The following is a 16483-nucleotide window of genomic DNA, read 5'->3' as shown; positions in this document are numbered from 1 at the left end:
GGCGGGAACCGTCCTCTCTGGGAGTAGGGCCCCCTCCTTCTCCTCCTCTCCATCTTGGGATGCTGGGCTGGGGCTCTGGCAGCTGTGGTTGGGGGCGCTCCCCTCAGCTGGGGGGTGGGAAGAGAGAAGAAGCTGCAGGAAAAGACCTTCTTGCACAGCCTCCCTGTCCCTTGTTCCTGTGAAGCCCTGGAGGCCAGGACCTTCCCCTCCAAGCCCACTTGCTCCCATGTCTCTGCCTCGGATGTCCCCTTCTGCTCTCACGGTCCCCAGGATCCTCCTGAGCCTGTCACCTCTGCAGGGGGCTCTGGCTGACCCTCTTGAAGAGCAGGGACAGAGCCAGGGCCCACGGCTTGCCGGGTCCACAGGCATGGCTGCCCATCCAGGGCTGCAGTGCCCCGGCGCCCTGCCAAGGCTGCAACCTGGCACTCCTAGAACTCTCCGCCAGTCTGATTTAGATGGTGAGTCTGGAGGAGAGGTGCTGGCACCCTCACCATTCCCCCTGCCCTGCCTCCGTGGCTTTAGGCACCCTGGACCCAAGGATGTGCCACATGTTTGGGGTTGTCTGTGTGTGTATCTGTGAGGTGCGGGTTGAGGAAGCCCAGGAGGGTGCCGGCGGTTAGGGTGTGTGCGGGGAGCACCCGACAATCACCGTCTCCTAAATGAAGGATGGAGCCCCTCTTCCGGCGTCTTAACTAGTCTGTGTGTGGGATGGGATCATCAGCGAAGATGACCCCGGCGCTGGGTCGGCCTTGGAGGACGGGGCAGGAGCTCAGGCACTGCCAAGCCTCGGGCCAGCCTGGCTCTGCACCGCGCCCTTATGCCCTAGCCCTGGGGTGGGAGTGGAGGAGGGAAGGGAGTGTCAACCTCTCCAGGGAGATTTGTCCCTGTCACTGTTGTTGGAGGGTCACATTCCAGACCTGGGGGAACTGAGGCTGATGCCGAGCTGATGGGCTTTCCTTTAGCTGCTCCCTAAGTGAAAGGTGCTCTGAACCCAGCAGAAGGGAGGTGTCATACTATGACTCCCCCGCCCTTTATTCTGGAAGGTGAATAACCTGTCAACACTGTGGGTGGTGACTGAGCCAGCACTTAACACCCAGGGTGTCTGATCTCCGAGGCCGGGGGGCTCTTGCCCCTGCTCTGGGGTACCTTTCTGCGTGAGCGGAGGGTGGCCTGGTGAACTATTTTGGGGGGAGACTGGAGTGTTGGAGGTGGGCCTGGTATGGCTGGTACTGCCCACCCTTTCCCCAGCTGGGGTGCAGAGAGAGTCCTTCTTTACAGAGGGTGCTGTTCTGCTGATGGCCCCCGCTCTAGAGAATTCCCCGAACCACCCACGAAGTGTTGTTCCTTGTAGGCTAAGCCTGGCAAAGCCACTTCTGTTCTGTGGGACCTTTCTTTGGATTGGGGTGTTGCTTTTGGATGTAGTTTTGTAGCTATACTGAAGCATTTGCACAGTGTTGACATTTTACTGCCCCCCCTTAGTTGGCTTCTGTCTCTTTGGACATAACCCGGGCCTTCAGAGCTGCTGCCAGAGAAGGGGCTTTCCATACCTATGTGCCACGTGGCCTCTGCTCGGCGCATGGCACTGAAGCTCGGCTTGGTGCTTTGGGGTGGTGGTGGGGGCTTCCAGGCTCCAGGGCCTGGAGTGGAGGGAGGGGATGGGAAAGAGGAAAGGGGAAAAGGCATGTTAGCAGGGGCCCTGAGAGACGGGGCAAAGGAAGGACGTGAGGGCGATCATTCTCACCTGCATCGTCCGAGGAGCGCCGTTTCTGCCAAGGCTGGACGCTGCCCTCCAGGTCTGGGCATGGGCCCTGAAAGGACAGCTGAGTCAGGTCATTAAAAAAGTCCCTTCTGCGTGGGGACTGCAGTTAGCAAGGGGCTTCTGCTCTAGCATCTCATTAGTCCCTAGACATTCGGACTGTTTTCCCCAAAGAGTGGCACTCATACCACCCCTAAGGGCATAAGAAATGGTTTACGTGAATGAACATACGGTTATTTTAATATGTGTTTATTTTATGTGTAGTAGAAAAAACATGACTAGTACAAAAAGCCTGTGATTCTAAAGATGATAATGCTTAGGTCCAGACTGAGTTTAAAAAGGTGAGTTGAGGGATTTCCTGCCGGCTCAGTGGTTAAGAATCCCCCTGCCAATGCAGGGGACACAGGTTTGAGCCCTGGTCCGGGAAGATCCCACATGCCGCAGAGCAACTAAACCCGTGTGCCACAACTACTGAGCCTGCGCTCTAGAGCCCACGAGCCACAACTACTGAAGCCCATGCGCCTAGGGCCCGTGCTCCGCAAAAAGAGAAGCCACCGCAATGAGAAGCCCGCACACCGCAACGAAGAGTAGCCCCCGCTCGCCGCAGCTAGAGAAAGCCCGCGCGCAGCAACAAAGACCCAAAGCAGCTATAAATAAATAAGTAAATAAATAAATAAATATATTTTTTAAAAGGGTGAGTGGATTTAAATAAAAGTATTATGTAAATAATGCCGTGGTATGTGGAGAGGGTGAAAAGCAGTCATAAAAGTGGTAATCAAATCACCAAAATTTGGGAAACAGCTCTAGAAGTAAGTATTTTTAGGGCCACACACTTTATATAAGGAAGCAGGGGCTCCAGAGTGACTTGTCCAGGGTTGTGCAGCAAGTGTAGGGGCAGAACTGCAGCTGACATCTTCTACTCCAGAGTATCGCTCTCTCCACTGACCTACTAACTGCAGGGCCGTGGGGAGGGGAGGGTGGTATGCAGGGACCCACGGGACCCTCAGTTTGCCTCCCCAGGTTCCACTCACCTCTCGTTTCCCATCGAAGCTCCAACCCTTGGCTCTTCCCAACCCAGGAAGGGCGACACTGTGAACCCTTGGCTGCTGTGCTGTCCCAGGGGCCTGGCCCCCCTCCCCAGGCTCTGCCCCGTCGGTGCCCTGGAACAAGGTTTCGGGTTTAGAATCAGTTCCCGATGGAGAAGGGGCTCCACAGGCAGCAAGGGAGCAGGGGAGGGCCCCAACCCCTCAGAGCCCCCTGCCTGGGGAAGCCCTATCCAGACCCTCTGAGTCCTTCCACTGCCTTTATTTGCATGGTGGACTCCCAGCATGCGCTGCGTCACCAGGCTTAGCCCAAGGAGCCCAGGAGCGAGGAACTGGGACGACCAAATTCCCGAGTCCTAACAATCTCTCGTTAATTGCCTAGGGTGGGGTGAGTGGATGGGCTATGTGTGGCGCAGCAGACGAGGACTCAGCAGCCCTGCCTCACTTACCATCTTCCCGTGGAAGGAAGGCCCCCGGCCCCCCCCAAATGCAGGGAGGAGCCTGCTCTCCTCTTCTGGGCTCCAGCAGGGGGAGGAATTATTGCCGAGGCTGGGGGGATCTGGGCTGGGGGGGCTCTCCTGAGTCGGGGGTGGGGGCGGGGGCGGAGGCAGGAGGAGCCCGATGGTGGGGGACCCTGGCCCCCTGTCCCCCTTGAAGCTCCGGGGCCGGCGAAAGTGAAACAAGCCTCGGCGCCTCTTCTTCTGGAGTGGAGGGAGTGGCGGCTCCGAGAGGCCTGGCCGCAGGGTCCTCAGAGTCCGGGGGTAGCTGGGCAGGGTCGGGGTGAGTTAGTGACAAAGTCGTGGGGAGATACCTAGGTCAGATGCCGAGGTCGTTCAGGGCCCAGGGTGGTGCTGGCGTTAGGCCAGTCCTGGCTGTCCGGAACCTCCAGCTATCCCGTCTCGTCTAGTCTTTCCTGCCGTTCCATAACCCTTTCCACCTATGCTCAGGGGATGGTGTCCTCACCTTCCCTGTCACAACCCTCCAGCAGCCTCTTCCCTCCCAGGCACCCCTCCCCCCATCTCCTCTCAGCCTCTCCAAGTGACCCAGTTCCTTCTGGAGAGATGCCAGGGAGTCTGTGCAGGACAGTGACAGAACACACCCTCCCGGCCTGGTACCACTAACCGTCACCCCATTCCGGGGCCTGCTATCCCCCCAACCCCAATCCCGCTGTGGCGGTTCACTCTGGCCCCATTCTTTTCTGCTGTCATGAGGGGATTCAGAGAACATGGGAACTGAGGGCTCGGTGTGGAGGAAAGAGAATGTGGGGGAACTCTCCCAGAGAGACTGGCTTTGGGGCACTGCCATTGGAGAGGGCTCTCTGGGAGATGGGTGGACACGGGACCCCTCCAGGGCCTCGGGGCCTGCTGAAATTGGGGGTGTGCCTGGGCACCACACCTGGAGCTTTCATCCATAACCCTTCGGCTGAAGAAGTCCTCCAGCCCCTCATCCAGGCGGGTGGCCGCCCCGTTCTCCTGACGGGTCCCAAGTACTGGCGCCTGCTGGGAGGAAAGTCCTGTAGGATATACCATCTGGGTGAGGAAGCCCTCCTCCCATCCACTCAAGGCCTTCCCCTTTGGACTTGGACTTGCCTCTTCTTGGCCCCATGCAAACTTAGACTTCAGGATACCTGGGCATTTCTTAAACTTGGTGACTCTTGACTCTCTCTCTCTCTCTCACCAAAATGAGAACTGCCACTGTCTAGCAGACAGAGATTTCCTATCTGTGACAAGGTCTAGCTCCATCCAATTCGGATAACTCCTCTTCTGTTCCATGGCCTGCCTGGGCCCCTGCCCAATCCCCCAAGGCTAGTACCTCTGGCATTGGTGTCCTAAAGCTAGAATCTCTGGCTCTGGCACTGCTAAGTGAAGTTGGTCCTCTTGTGAGGCTTTAGGGACTCACGCTGGGCCGACCAGGTCCCGGAGGGGTGGTCCTGGGGGGCCGGGGCCTCCCTTGTGTTTGATGCCTTAGTTTGTAGCCATGAGTGGGCAGCTCAGATAGACCTTCCCAGGAGCCACTAGCTGTGGGCTGGCTGCTTCCGAGTCCTGAGAACCAGCCAGGGGGGATCCCCAGGCTCCCCAGCTGGCTTTCCACGTCCTGAGGGCTCCCACCTGTGGGGAGAGCAGCGTTAGAGGGACTAGCAGGAGGGACAGGGAGAAAGCAGGCTGGAGAGGCAGAGATAAAAGAAAGGGAATGAGGGCCATCAGCGCGGAGGCTGGAAGACTCACTAATGAAGGCAGACACCGGCCGGATCTTGCGGCAGCGTTTCTGCTTTTTGATGGCCATGGTGTCCTGCAGAGACGGAGGCATACGGTGGGGCCAGGTGGCAAACCCCAGGAGCCTCGCCTGGAGCCTCCGATTCCTCATAAAGCCTTCTCTTTAGAGTCCATCCCGCTTCCCTGTCCTTAGGCGGCTGAGGCAATGGGACAAGGGAAGAGGCTGGGTGGGATAGGGGCGAGGGGATGAGACCTGGCGAGGGGCAGAGAGTGGAGTCCAGGGAAGTAGAAGGGGACAGCGTTTTGCAGGGTCAGGGGCAGGACCAAGGTTAAGGAGGGGAGTGGGGGTGCTCACGATGTTGGTCCCAAGTTCATCATCTGTGGTCTCGTCACGGTCATGGTTCCGGCCTCGGCCCCGGGAGGACAGTTCCTGTCCTTGGCACGGCCCCCCTGGCGGATCTGACAGTGTCTTTAGCTGGGCCAGGTGTCGGGCCTAGGGAAGGACAGGTGTGAACAGGATCCCAAGGAAGCCGCCCACCGCGCAGGACCTTGACAGGGAGGGCTGGTGGGAGGAGATGCGGGTGATGCGGGGTGGAGGACATGTCTGGGCCTGGCTGAGGCTCAGAAGTCTTACCAGGCTCTTGTGGGAGTGGTACAGCTCCTGCAGGATCTCGTCTACTATGGAGTTGGTCAAGTAGGTGACAACTGAGAGCTTCACTTCACTGTGGGCACAGGGTGGTGGCTCAGCTCCTCCTACCCTGCCCCTGAGCCTCTGCCCCCGCCTTCCCCAGACGCCTGAGGGAGCGGGCCAGCCGCCCTGGCTGCCCACGGAGAACACAGCTGCTGTACGAGGCACCTGGGATCCACCACCCAGCTCCACCCACAGCCCTTCCAGCCTAGGCGTGTGTGGAGGGGGAGGGTGGACAAAGAGGAACTGAGGGGAAGGAGGGGCAGAGGGGCTCTGGGTCCGGCCCCTGGAGCTCCAGTGGAACAGAGCGAGGTAAACTGAGGTGTTGAGTGAATTCTGCCCGTCTCTGCTGTAAGAGCAGGAACCAGCACTTCTTGAGCTTGGCCGTTTCACGGGTTTGTGTAATAACTTTCCTTCATTTTAGTGAGAGGTGGCACCCAGACTGGAATGAGAGAGAGCTCTAGGGGCCATGAAAACTTGAGGGGGATGGGCAGCGCAGTCTATGCACCCCTATTCTTTGTCCACACCTCCAAGGAGGCTGTCCTCTGTTTCTAGAGGTCAGTTCCTGGGGGTATGTGCGCGGCTGTGTGTACGTGTACACATGTGTGCACTGTTCGGACTCCTAAACCCCAGCTCAGCATTTAGACTGCTAGGGCAAAGATGAGTCAGACCCTAAATAGCAAGGTTGCAGTTGGTTAAAGATTCATCCCTTGTAATGTAGATTGTGTCATTCATTATTCATTGCTGATGGCTGGGCCCCCCCCAAACTGCTCCAGGCCAAGTCCAGCCCCCCCTCCAGTCCCACCCCCGCCTCTCACTCCAGCTTGTTCTGAATGTCCTGCCCCGCCTGCTCCAGCAGCGCCCCTCGGATGAAGTTCCGGGGCACAGTGACGCGCTCAGCCACATTGCTCAGCATCTTGTTGTGCCCTTCAGCCACCCGCATGGCCACGGGGCATAACTCTTGCGTTAGGCTGACCATGGACTCCAGGATCACCTAGTACGTGGGGAAAGGAGGCCAGAGCCCCAAGGAGGGCAGGGTCAGGGCTGGCACCACAGTGGAAGAGACTCCAGCCTGTCTATTCCAGCCCCCCGTGGGGAGACTGAGGGGCTGGCCAAGGTCACAGGGCTGGTTAGCAGCAGAGCCTTGGACACTCAGGTTTCCCCACATCCTGGTCAGTGTCCTTTTCATCCTACCACATGGACACATGGACAGGGGACAGTCAGTCCAAGGATCAGAGTCCAGAGGGAGAGCTCAGAGTTCAGGGGCTAAGGTTGAAACGAGCAGCAAATATCCAAGGCCGGTTCTCTAGCAATGCCTTGGCACAGTGGGAGTGTAGGTGCTCTCAGCTCTGCAACTCCTTCTTGCCCACGGTAATCTTCCCGTGCTGGCCTCGGCCCTCGGCTTAGGGCCTTGGTCAGCACCGGGCTCCCTCCCCAGGACTTGCCTGCAGCTCCTTGTCCACAGCCTTGGACACCTCACTGGCTACTGACTCCAGCCTCTGCCTCACAGGTCCGTCGTTGGCCAGCATGTGGCCCAGCTCATAGAGGCTGGGAAACAGCTGGGGAAGAAAGGGGCTCTGATCAGAAGGTCAGAATCTGGCCTCGCTGGGTCCCTGGCCTAGGAGGCCATGAAAACTTGGGGGGATAGGCAGTGCCGTCCATGGGTGCTCCTGGGCTGGCACGCTGGCCTTCTTGGGCTCTCTAGACTGTCAGGGGAGGGTGGGGCTACAGAGGGCTCACCGCCCGGGAGTTCTTGGCATCCTTGATGAGGTCCCGAGCATAGAGCAGCTCATCCTGCACGGGCTCCAGGGGGCACAGCCTCAGCGCCCGAACCTCCTCTTGCACCCGTCCGCACAGCCGCTGCAGCATCTGCAGCACAGGTGGCAGGAGTGTTAGGGGGGACTCCCGCATATTCACCTTCCCAGGCGGGACCCCAGGCGCCCCATTTCTGGGCCCCTTTGGGCAGTGCTACTGGTGCTGGCACTGCCAGGGGTAAGGGTGATGTCTCCCGATGGCCTGTTCCCTCTTCTTCTTGGGATGCCCTCTTGAACACTCAGTGGAGCTCCCACAGTCCTGGGACCCCTTGTCTGGGACCCCTGCTGTTTGCCCACGTGTTCTCTCATGTTTGGGGCCCACATTCTGCACGTCCTGTCTCTTTGCTCTCCCACGTGCTCAATCCACTTATGGGCACCACACGATGCTTCTCTCATGACCCCTCCCGCCCCGACCTGCGCTCCATCACATCAGCCCTGTGCCCTGCGTGCCCCACGTGTGCCCCCTGTGCTTCGGAGGGAAACGTTTACTTGCTCGGCGCTGCTGGTCACCAGGCCCTGCTGCAGCCTGAAAGCCTGTTCTTGCGGGCACGTCTGAGAATGGTTGTTCCTCACCAAGTACCACTGGATCTGGAGATGATGATGGGTGGGTGGGGTGAGGGCCAGGGGACGTGGGCTGGCCCCTGCCCCTTGGGTTCCACCCTGCTCAGGCCGCCACCTTCTGCCAGACGTCCTCGGTACGCTCAGGGGCGCTGCGGTAGGCTTGGGAGATGTCGCTCACGGGGAAGGACATGAAGCGCAGCGTATGGTTGCTGTGGGACAGAGTGGCTCAGCTGGGTGGGATAGAACCTCCAGCTCCCCAGGCCCCAACTCTTGCTGACCATTTCCCTCTTCTGTGGTCCTTCCTAACATTTCTATGCAAGTAGGTCAGGTGGCCTGGGGTGGGGTTGGTGTAGTTCAGGCCTGGTCCAGGTACAGGGAAGCTGGGGGCTAGGATCAGGGCAGGGCCCTGGTCTACTCACCTCTCCAGGGCCCTTGCAATGTCCAGAAAGCCTAGGGCAGATGTATTGTTCCGATCCCATAGGATAGTTCTGGGGAAAGGGTGAGCATCAGCGTATTACCCCTCCCTCGGGGTCTCTCTTAGGGGGAGGGGACACATCCCCCTCAGGAGCCTTCCCTCCTTTCCTGGGTAATGAGGCTGACTCAGAGATGGTCCTGAGACTAAGGGTCTCCTGGAAGCTGGGGTACAGAGCAGCGAGGCAGCAGGGAGGGCATGTACGTGCGTGGGGGCGGGCTGGGGCTCCAGGTGAGAGGGTCCAGGTGTGGGCCCCACCTGAGGGAGGAGTTTATCTGCAGGGCCTTAGAGAGCATCTTGGCCCCGATGTCCTCCATGCCATTGCCGCTCAGATCCACCTTCGCCAGGCAGGTGTTGCTGCCCAGGGCGTTGATGAGGATGCTGGTGCGAAGCTTCAGCCGGGAGTCTGCCACTGACAGTGACTGCAACGACTGTGTGGGCAAGTGGGGGGTTTGGCCCAGTCCCTGCAGCCCCTGTCACTGCAGGTCCCCTCCCAGGCCCAGGCACTCACACAGTCCTCTTCCTGGATTAGCTGCACCAGCTTGTGGAGGATCTCCTCCAGGGTCCTGCGGGGAGTCGGGGCTCAGAGTAGGAGGGGAGGGGGCTGGGGTCATGTTAGTGGAGCAGTGGAGAGGCGGTCAAGGGTAACACAGTGAGCCACAAAGATAGGCGGATGATGGAGTGAGGGTCTGAGGGTATAGGCAGGGGGCCTCACTTGGCCTTGACGTTGAAGTTCTTGCCTAGGAACAGGTGCTTGAGGGACTTGTTCTTGCCAAGTGCGGGCACCAGTGTCAGGAGGTCCGAGTCAAACCCTGGCCAGTAGATGGGAGAGGCCTGGCCTTGAGGCCCGAAGCTCACTGGAGTCTCCTTAGGGCTTCTCCCCCGTGCTCTAGGCCCCTCTCCCCACCTGGCCCTCAGGAAGGGAAGTGCCCCCACTCACCATTGTCTGACAGATCCAGGCTGCCCACACAGGTGACAGCCCACAGCTGCTCCTGCAAAGCCTGGGCTCCAGCTGAGCGGAGCTGCAGGGACAGGGTGTGGGTGGAAGACAGGGCACCTTTAATGCTTAGAGATAAGAGGAGTCATGCCAGGATTCAAGGTCATACCAGGTCTTCTCGGGTGTGAAATCTGGAGGCCCCTTCTCTATACCAGATCCTTCCCTAGGGCTCTCTCCCCTCCCTTCAGCCAGAAAAATCTCCAGGCCGCTGCTCTGGAGACAGCTTGCTCCTGCCATCTGGTGGGAAAGTCTGGTATCTCCCACCCCAAAGCGGTCAGCGAGGAGATCCTGGAGACTGAAAATGACCTCTAGAAAGAGGGCCGCAGACCACAGACGGAGAGGGGAAAGTGGGGGTGAAGTCAGGGCAGGGGGGGGTCGCTGAGGGGTAGTGCGGAGGCAGGACGGAGCCAGAGCTTGACTTAGGGAGATGAACGGTGGGGTGATGGGTGATGGGTGGGGGACTGAGGGCTCACCTCACAGCTGCTGAGGTCCAGGTGCAGATCGCTGAGGTGACTGTTGAGGGAGAGGCCCTGGAGCAGCGCCCTGTGGGAGGAAGGTCAGCAGGCCCGCCTTTACCCCTCACCCCCTTCTCCCAGGGTTCCCCCTCGGACGCCCCCCAACCCTGCACCCACCCGACCTGAGGGCCTCCAGGGGCAGCCTCGTGGCCGACAGGTTGATGTGGCTCAGAGTGTAGGTGCTGCTGAAGAACTGCTTGAAGGCAGGCGGGGCCTCCCGGCCCTTCCTGCGGAGATGCCTGGGGTCAGCAAGGGAGGGGGTGTCCACGACTTGCCCCGCCCCTCCCTGCACCCCTGTTCTCCCACCTGTGGGAGCAGCTGTTGCGCGCCAGGTTGAGGTAGGTGAGGTGGGAGCAGCAGCCGTGGAGCAGGGCACCCAGAAGCTGTGGGGTGGAGACAGGGTGCGTCTCACGGGGCTGGGAGGGCTGCCGGGAGGGGCGACGAGGACTCCCTCCTCCCCCTCAACCAAGGTCCTGGCGCTTCGTCCTCTGCGGTCAGTCTGTGCGGGCCCCGCTGCGCCTGCCTGCTTAGCCTCTTCAAGCCTCAGTTTCCCCTCTGTGGAAAGTGGGTCTACTCCCACCTGCCTGGCCCCCAGGGGGTGAGAGGCTCATAGGCAGTGGATGTGTAAAGCCAGGGGGCCCACAGGCTCATAAGGTGCCTGGTTCAAGTTAGGGAAGGAGTCCTTTCCTCCGGTGGACTCAGCGCTGCGCTGGTGCTCACGGCTGAGGAATGGATCCGGGCTGGCTTTTAGGCACAGCCGGCACAGCCTTGGCGGCGCACGGATAAAGTGCTGCACAGGTGTGAGCTTTGGCGTTGATTTGTAATTCAGCTGAACCTGAAGCCATCCTGCCTGCTCTGCCCACCTCTGTACTCAAGGAGGGGGTGACCCACCCCAGCCTCCCCAGATCACCACAGGCTGGCTCCCCCATCACCAACCCCTCACCAAGTCGATGGCGCAGTCAGTCCCCGCCAGGTCCAGGTGCACCAGGGCATTGGGCTGGGCCAGGAAACTGTAGAGGGCCTGGGAAGGAAGGACAGAGGGGTTGCAGGTGAAGGGGTGACAGAACCCCTCCCCTCCCCAGGGCTAAAGGGCAGAGACCCCAGGCCCTGAAGCCCGAGTGGGCCTCTGCAGGGGCTTGAGGCTATATTCGTCGACTCACGTTGGCCTCATCTGTGGCGAGCAGCCCAGGGTTCTTGCTCAGGTCCAGGTATTGAAGGGAGCTGGCAAAGGCCGGGTTGGCCCCGAAGGTCTGGCCCAGCGCCTGGAGCCCTGAGCACAGCGGGCACTGGGCTGGGTTGGCCACCCCCCCGAACTCTTCCCCTGGCATACAACTCTTGCCCACTCTCCAACTGTGGCTCCTGTCCCTTCTTTGATCCCTGGGATGCCATGTGAGTGTAATGGGTACACCTCTGGGACTCGACACCCAGGCAGTGCTGGGGGAGGGTCAGAGTCAGAGGTCAGGGGCCCCGGGGCAAGTACCTCGAGGGGAAATGGCAGTCTTGGCCAGGCACAGTTTGGTGAGGCCAGTGGGGAAGCAGAGGAGCTGCTGGCTCAGGCTGAGGAAACCTGGGGAGTGGAGAGAGAAAGGGGCCCACTGAGAGATGGGCAGTGGGGGCAAGTGGTGCAGAGTCAGACTGGGCGCTTGAGTGGGGTATGGGCCTGGGGTCAAGGGTGGCATATTGGGGCAGGGGCTGGCATCAGGTCGGAGAGCCCCTGTTCAGACCGGGTTGGGCTCTGGGCTGGGATAGGGGTCTGCGTTGTGATGGGGGCTAGGATTCAGGGCTGGGGCTCACCCTTGTCCTCGATGGGGTTGTGGGACAGAGTGAGGGCATGCAGCACACAGCTCCCGTTCTCCCCAAATACCCCGGCCAGCTTCTGGACAAAGTCCCTTCAGGGAAGGGGAGGAAGGATGTGTTTGTCCCAGGCCCTGGGCTTCCCCTCCTCCTCCACCTGCCTGCCTGGCTGGGGCTGCAATGGTCGGAGGCCCCCGCAGGTGGGGAGCAGCTCGGGGCCTGCCAGGGAGCTTGCCGTCACTCCGGAATACCTGGGAAGTTGTGCTGAGACGAAGCCCAGCTTAGGGTCTTCGAGACTGGAGCAGTGCACTCTGCTCGGTGGCTGATGGCAGGAGGGGACGGGGCATGGAGGTATGGGGGAAGGCTGTGGAGCTGGGGGTCAGGAGGCTTAGGCTGGCTTGCTCTGTGCCCTCTTTGGGCCTCTTCTGTACGGTGAGGAGCTGGATGAGATGGTTCAGAGGCCCATATCATGCTCTGAGGTTCTGGGGCCCTAAGACTACATCAAGGGGGTACCACTGCCCAAGGAGGAGGCTGGCCTCACGTCTTAAGCCCGGCGTTGTCCAGCACCAGCTCTTCGAGGCTCCCCGACTTGCTCAGGGTGTGTAGCACCTGTTCTAGCACTTCAGAGCCCTGCGGACAGAGGGGGTCATGTGACCAGGAGCCAGAGAGGGCAGTACTCTCCCCTCCCCACTGCCCCTCCTAGACCCTACCAGCCGCAGGTCCTTGCAGTAGAGTTTGGTGAACCATTGGTTGTAGGCCAGGGCTGCCACCATTAAGGCCAAGTCTCTGTGGGGAGATTGAGGGGTGGCAGGAAGGTGGTGAGCAGGTGGCTAGGGCCGGGAGGAAGAGACTAGGGCTGGGGTGGCTGGGCTGGGGAAAGCCTAGATGGGTGGAAGGCAGGGGGGCGTGGGGGCTGGGAGACAGAGCCTAGGCTGTGGGTGGGACCAGAAGGGAGAGGCTAGAAGGGCCAGGGCTGGGCTGGGGCTGGAAAGGGGGCTTGAGTCTCTACCCCATCTGCTTACCGGCTCTCCAAGTGGCTGAAATCCAAAAGATTGAACTCCCGGTTATCCTCGGCATGATAGATGGTGTCGACATCCTTGGAGAGGTGGAACTGGCTCACACCTGCTTCCCTCCTTCTCCTTCCTCTGCCCCCTCCCTCTGGGTCCCACCTGCCCGCCTGCCGGTCCTGGCCCAACGCACCCATTGCACCTCCTCACGGCAGTGCAGCCCATTGTAGTCGCACAGGGCGGCGTAGGTCTCGGAGAAACCACCTGTGGGGCAGGAGATGGGCTGGCTCCTTGAGCGGTAAGGGGGTGGGGAACAGGCTTGGAGTTCAAGGAAAGGTCAAGGTCACTTTATGCACCAGTGTCCTGGGTTCATGAACCTCTGAGGTCTGGGAGCCGTGGAGTCTCAGGGCAGGCAAAGGCCCGTACACAGAGGACTCTGAGCAAGGGGCAGGGTGGTGTAGGCCCCACTTTCCTCAAGTCTGCCCCTGCTCACCGCAGACGCTGTGAGCGGTGGACGTGGAAGTCTCAGAGTTGGGGGACGTGTCTCGGGGCCCTTCTGGGGTATCTGCATTTCCACGCCGGATTAGACTCCTGGAAAATGAACAAATCCATCCCAAGATGGGTGGAAAGAGGCTCTCAATTCTTACCCTGTTATAGCTTCTGGATCCCCAAGAAAAGCAGGAATAGGGACACAAGAGCTCTTCGCCTTGATGTCTCGGGGGGCCCAGGGGAAGGAGGGAGGGAGGAAGGAGGTCTCCTTGTCTGACCCCTGAGAGACTCCTCCTCTGCCACTCACCCAGGGCCAGGGCAGACCTTGGAGAGGGCAGAGCTCACATGTCGTGTCACCTGGTCCACACTCTCAGCCGATGGCAGCCGCATGCTCACCATGCCACGCTCTGTCTCCACTAGGATCTGGGGGAGAGGAAGCAGCAGGGCCTCAGACGCAGGCTCCCTCCTCCCGCTGGCCCAGGAGTGGGGCCCGAGCCCTGGTGCTCACCTGGTTCTGACTGAGCGTGTTGAAGGCGCGGATCTCCAGGACATTGAAGGAGCTCTCCACCTGGGGGGAGGGGACACGGGGATGCCCAGCTCATGGTCAGGGCCTGGCTGCCGGGCTCAGAGGGGAGCACGCCAGGTGCTCTCCGGCTCATCGGCCCAACTCACCTTGGCTGGGACTTTAAGGGGGAAAAGGTGGAGGCGCCAGGAGGTCAGGGCCTTCAGAGAGGGGAAAGGAACGTCAGCAGCAAACGGCAGCTTCCTGGGCTCTAGTCACCCTGCTCTCTGTTAGCCCCCTCAGCCTGTGTGCACCCCCTGCCAGCTGACTCTCTGCTCTGGAAGTCCCCCCTCTCTCACATGCCCCACCCTAGGCTCCTAGACATCCACCCCGTCCAGCCTCCCCCTGCCCCCAGGCTATGTCTTCTCAGCTCTCCCCCCACCTCTGTCTCCCCTGTCCCCCCAGGCTCCTTGCCCTCACCAGCCCAGGTGATCTTGACCCCCTCCCCTCCCCCAGCCCAGTGTCCTCACCAGCACTCGGTCCTCGAACTTCTTGGGCTTCGTCTCCAGCTTGACACGATGTTGTTGGAGCACAGCCGCTTGGCTCAGGCACCTCCGGATGCTGTCTGCAGGTGGGTGGTGGGCTGCTCAGAGCTCCCCTGACCCTGGCCGCCCCCGCAAACCCGAGGCGCTCCAGGGGCAGGGGCAGAGGAGAGGAGAGAGAATCAGAGAGAGACTGAGAAGGACAGGGACCGAGACCTTTCCTTCTTGGGTGACTTTTCTCTTTCTATTAGAAAGGCAGTGGGGTGTGGAGAAAACTCTGGCTCCTGACGTTCCTGAGTCGGGGGACAGTAGCTGAGTGACACCGTGGGAGAGTGTGAAGGATTTTTCCAACCCGTGCACTCCAGCAGCTGTCAACACATACAGAGTGAGTCAGTGTGTAGGGGTGTGGAGGGTATCCCTTCGGCTGCATTCTAGGTGGCCTGGGTGTGAGTGTCTACCTTTTACTACGCATGTAAAGAAGATGCCAGGGAGCCCGTGTGTGGCATTCGTGGGGATGGGTAAGTGTGAATGAGTATGCTGTGTCTGCAGTTGTGAAAGGGGCACAGAGCCAGCCAGCTCTGGTGTGGGTGGGAGCTGTGGGGTAGGAAGGAGTTAGTGTTTAAATGAGTTCCATACCCATCTGCTGGCAGAATCATCCAGATATCCCAGTGTGTGTGCGTGTGTGTGCGTGCGTGCGTGTGTGTGCGGCTTCTGTAAAGATGTGTGTACACACATCTCATGATTGTGTTTGTGTGCCTGTGGAGCTGTGGGAAATCGCCACGGTGCAGCATGCCTCTGAGTATCCTTGAGCGTCCTGGTCTCTGCGTGGGCTAGCCTGTGCTCCTGCCTCTGGGGGTCAGGGTTGGCAGTGCTGGGGGGTCGGGCCTTGGTTTGGTCTGAGTCTGAGAACCAGGCAAACAGGAGAGGCTGTGAGGTGAGGCCGTGAGGTGTGGGTGTGGGGTAGAGAGAAGGGGGCAGGCTGGGATGTGGGCTGTGGTAGATAAGCTTCAGTAGACCCTGCTCCTGGTTTTAGTTCCAGTCCAGGCCCTTTTCCCTGACTCCCTTCTTTGCCCCACTGGCCGGGGCGCTAGGGGGGCTCTCGAGCCAGTTCCGGGGCCGGGCCCAGAGGAGGGAGGGTGTTGAGGCCAGAGGAGGTCAGGACCTGGGGCAGCTCCCATCACCCGGCAGGGCTGGCCTGGCCCCGCCCGGCGGGGAAACGGGGATTCTCCGGAGGGGACACTGGATGCTTGGCCGAGGGATGGGCCAGAATCGCTGAGGGTCAGCCCCAGGGAGCGTGAAGGGACTGCACCTGTCACTGAAGATCAGGACGGGCGGCTCTGGGACACGTAGGTCCTGACGGGGTGAGGCGAGGGGGGCAGCGGAGGATGCTCTGGGACAGCGATGCCCCGAGCTGGGATGCAGGGGCAGGGAGCTGCCTTGGAACCGGATGCATGAGGGGCGGAAGGCACCGGGGTGTACCGCGGGGAGGAACGCACTGGGTCGGGGAGGCTCCCGGACGGGGCGTCCCGGAGACCACCGCAGCCTCGTACCTTGCAGCTCGCGGGTGAGCTCCGCGCTGGACTTGGCCATGGCGGCCGTTGCTGCCGCTGTTGCTGCAGAGGAGCCGCCGTCGCCACCGCCGGGGAGACACGGCACATGCTAGACCCGGCTCCGGCAGGGCCCCGGCGCTGAGCGCTGCAGCAGCCGCTGAGCCCGCTCCTGTGAGGGGCGGCTGCGCGAGCGCTACTCCCCCCGCCTCGGAGCGCCGGGTCTCCCGCCCCGCCCGGAGAGGTGCCAGACTGAGCATGCGCGCCGCGCCTCCGAGCCGCGTGAGACCCTGAGAGCGCTCGCGCCCACCCCTCCCGCCGGCTCTAGCGTGCTACGCCCTGTGCGTGTCGCCTGCAGCCCGGTCCATCTCCCGGAAGGGGGGCAGCGTCCCCACATTCCGTGTCACTCACTCCTCGGGCACCGTGAGCAGAACCCACTTCTTTTGTTCGTAGGCCTGGGTACCCCTCGCCGGGTCATCTTTGCAAGGCTCCTCCCTTTTCACTGCTTGCTCGGGACCCGTCCAGCGCGTCCTCGCTGACCCT

At 60.8% G+C, this 16483-nt stretch overlaps 1 protein-coding gene across 1 annotated transcript in view; it reads right to left on the bottom strand.

Annotated features, from left to right (window-relative positions):
- Positions 1-15983, bottom strand: part of CARMIL3 (capping protein regulator and myosin 1 linker 3) — a 16704-nt gene extending 721 nt beyond the window's left edge. Inside the window, exons 1-37 of the mRNA XM_007447912.1 lie at positions 15944-15983; positions 14382-14476; positions 14022-14072; positions 13858-13917; positions 13657-13772; positions 13354-13451; positions 13054-13124; positions 12876-12949; positions 12564-12639; positions 12395-12483; positions 11854-11948; positions 11540-11626; positions 11220-11329; positions 11003-11080; positions 10366-10442; positions 10182-10286; positions 10018-10087; positions 9488-9569; positions 9263-9359; positions 9059-9113; positions 8806-8978; positions 8495-8563; positions 8191-8284; positions 8004-8102; positions 7441-7569; positions 7146-7259; positions 6519-6694; positions 5647-5734; positions 5368-5505; positions 5025-5088; positions 4699-4907; positions 4195-4295; positions 3249-3564; positions 2788-2916; positions 1742-1808; positions 1548-1637; positions 2-107 (exon numbers count right to left, since the gene is read on the bottom strand). Of these exons, the coding sequence (XP_007447974.1) occupies positions 2-107; positions 1548-1637; positions 1742-1808; positions 2788-2916; positions 3249-3564; positions 4195-4295; positions 4699-4907; positions 5025-5088; positions 5368-5505; positions 5647-5734; positions 6519-6694; positions 7146-7259; positions 7441-7569; positions 8004-8102; positions 8191-8284; positions 8495-8563; positions 8806-8978; positions 9059-9113; positions 9263-9359; positions 9488-9569; positions 10018-10087; positions 10182-10286; positions 10366-10442; positions 11003-11080; positions 11220-11329; positions 11540-11626; positions 11854-11948; positions 12395-12483; positions 12564-12639; positions 12876-12949; positions 13054-13124; positions 13354-13451; positions 13657-13772; positions 13858-13917; positions 14022-14072; positions 14382-14476; positions 15944-15983 (3788 nt within the window). The remainder of the gene's footprint in view (position 1; positions 108-1547; positions 1638-1741; positions 1809-2787; positions 2917-3248; positions 3565-4194; positions 4296-4698; positions 4908-5024; positions 5089-5367; positions 5506-5646; positions 5735-6518; positions 6695-7145; positions 7260-7440; positions 7570-8003; positions 8103-8190; positions 8285-8494; positions 8564-8805; positions 8979-9058; positions 9114-9262; positions 9360-9487; positions 9570-10017; positions 10088-10181; positions 10287-10365; positions 10443-11002; positions 11081-11219; positions 11330-11539; positions 11627-11853; positions 11949-12394; positions 12484-12563; positions 12640-12875; positions 12950-13053; positions 13125-13353; positions 13452-13656; positions 13773-13857; positions 13918-14021; positions 14073-14381; positions 14477-15943) is intronic.
- Positions 15984-16483: the final 500 nt, after the last annotated feature.

Source organism: Lipotes vexillifer, unplaced genomic scaffold, assembly GCF_000442215.2.
Source record: "Lipotes vexillifer unplaced genomic scaffold, Lipotes_vexillifer_v1.1 scaffold558, whole genome shotgun sequence".
NCBI classification, from domain to species: Eukaryota; Metazoa; Chordata; class Mammalia; order Artiodactyla; family Lipotidae; genus Lipotes; species Lipotes vexillifer.
This window is presented reverse-complemented; position numbering and strand designations above follow the sequence as displayed.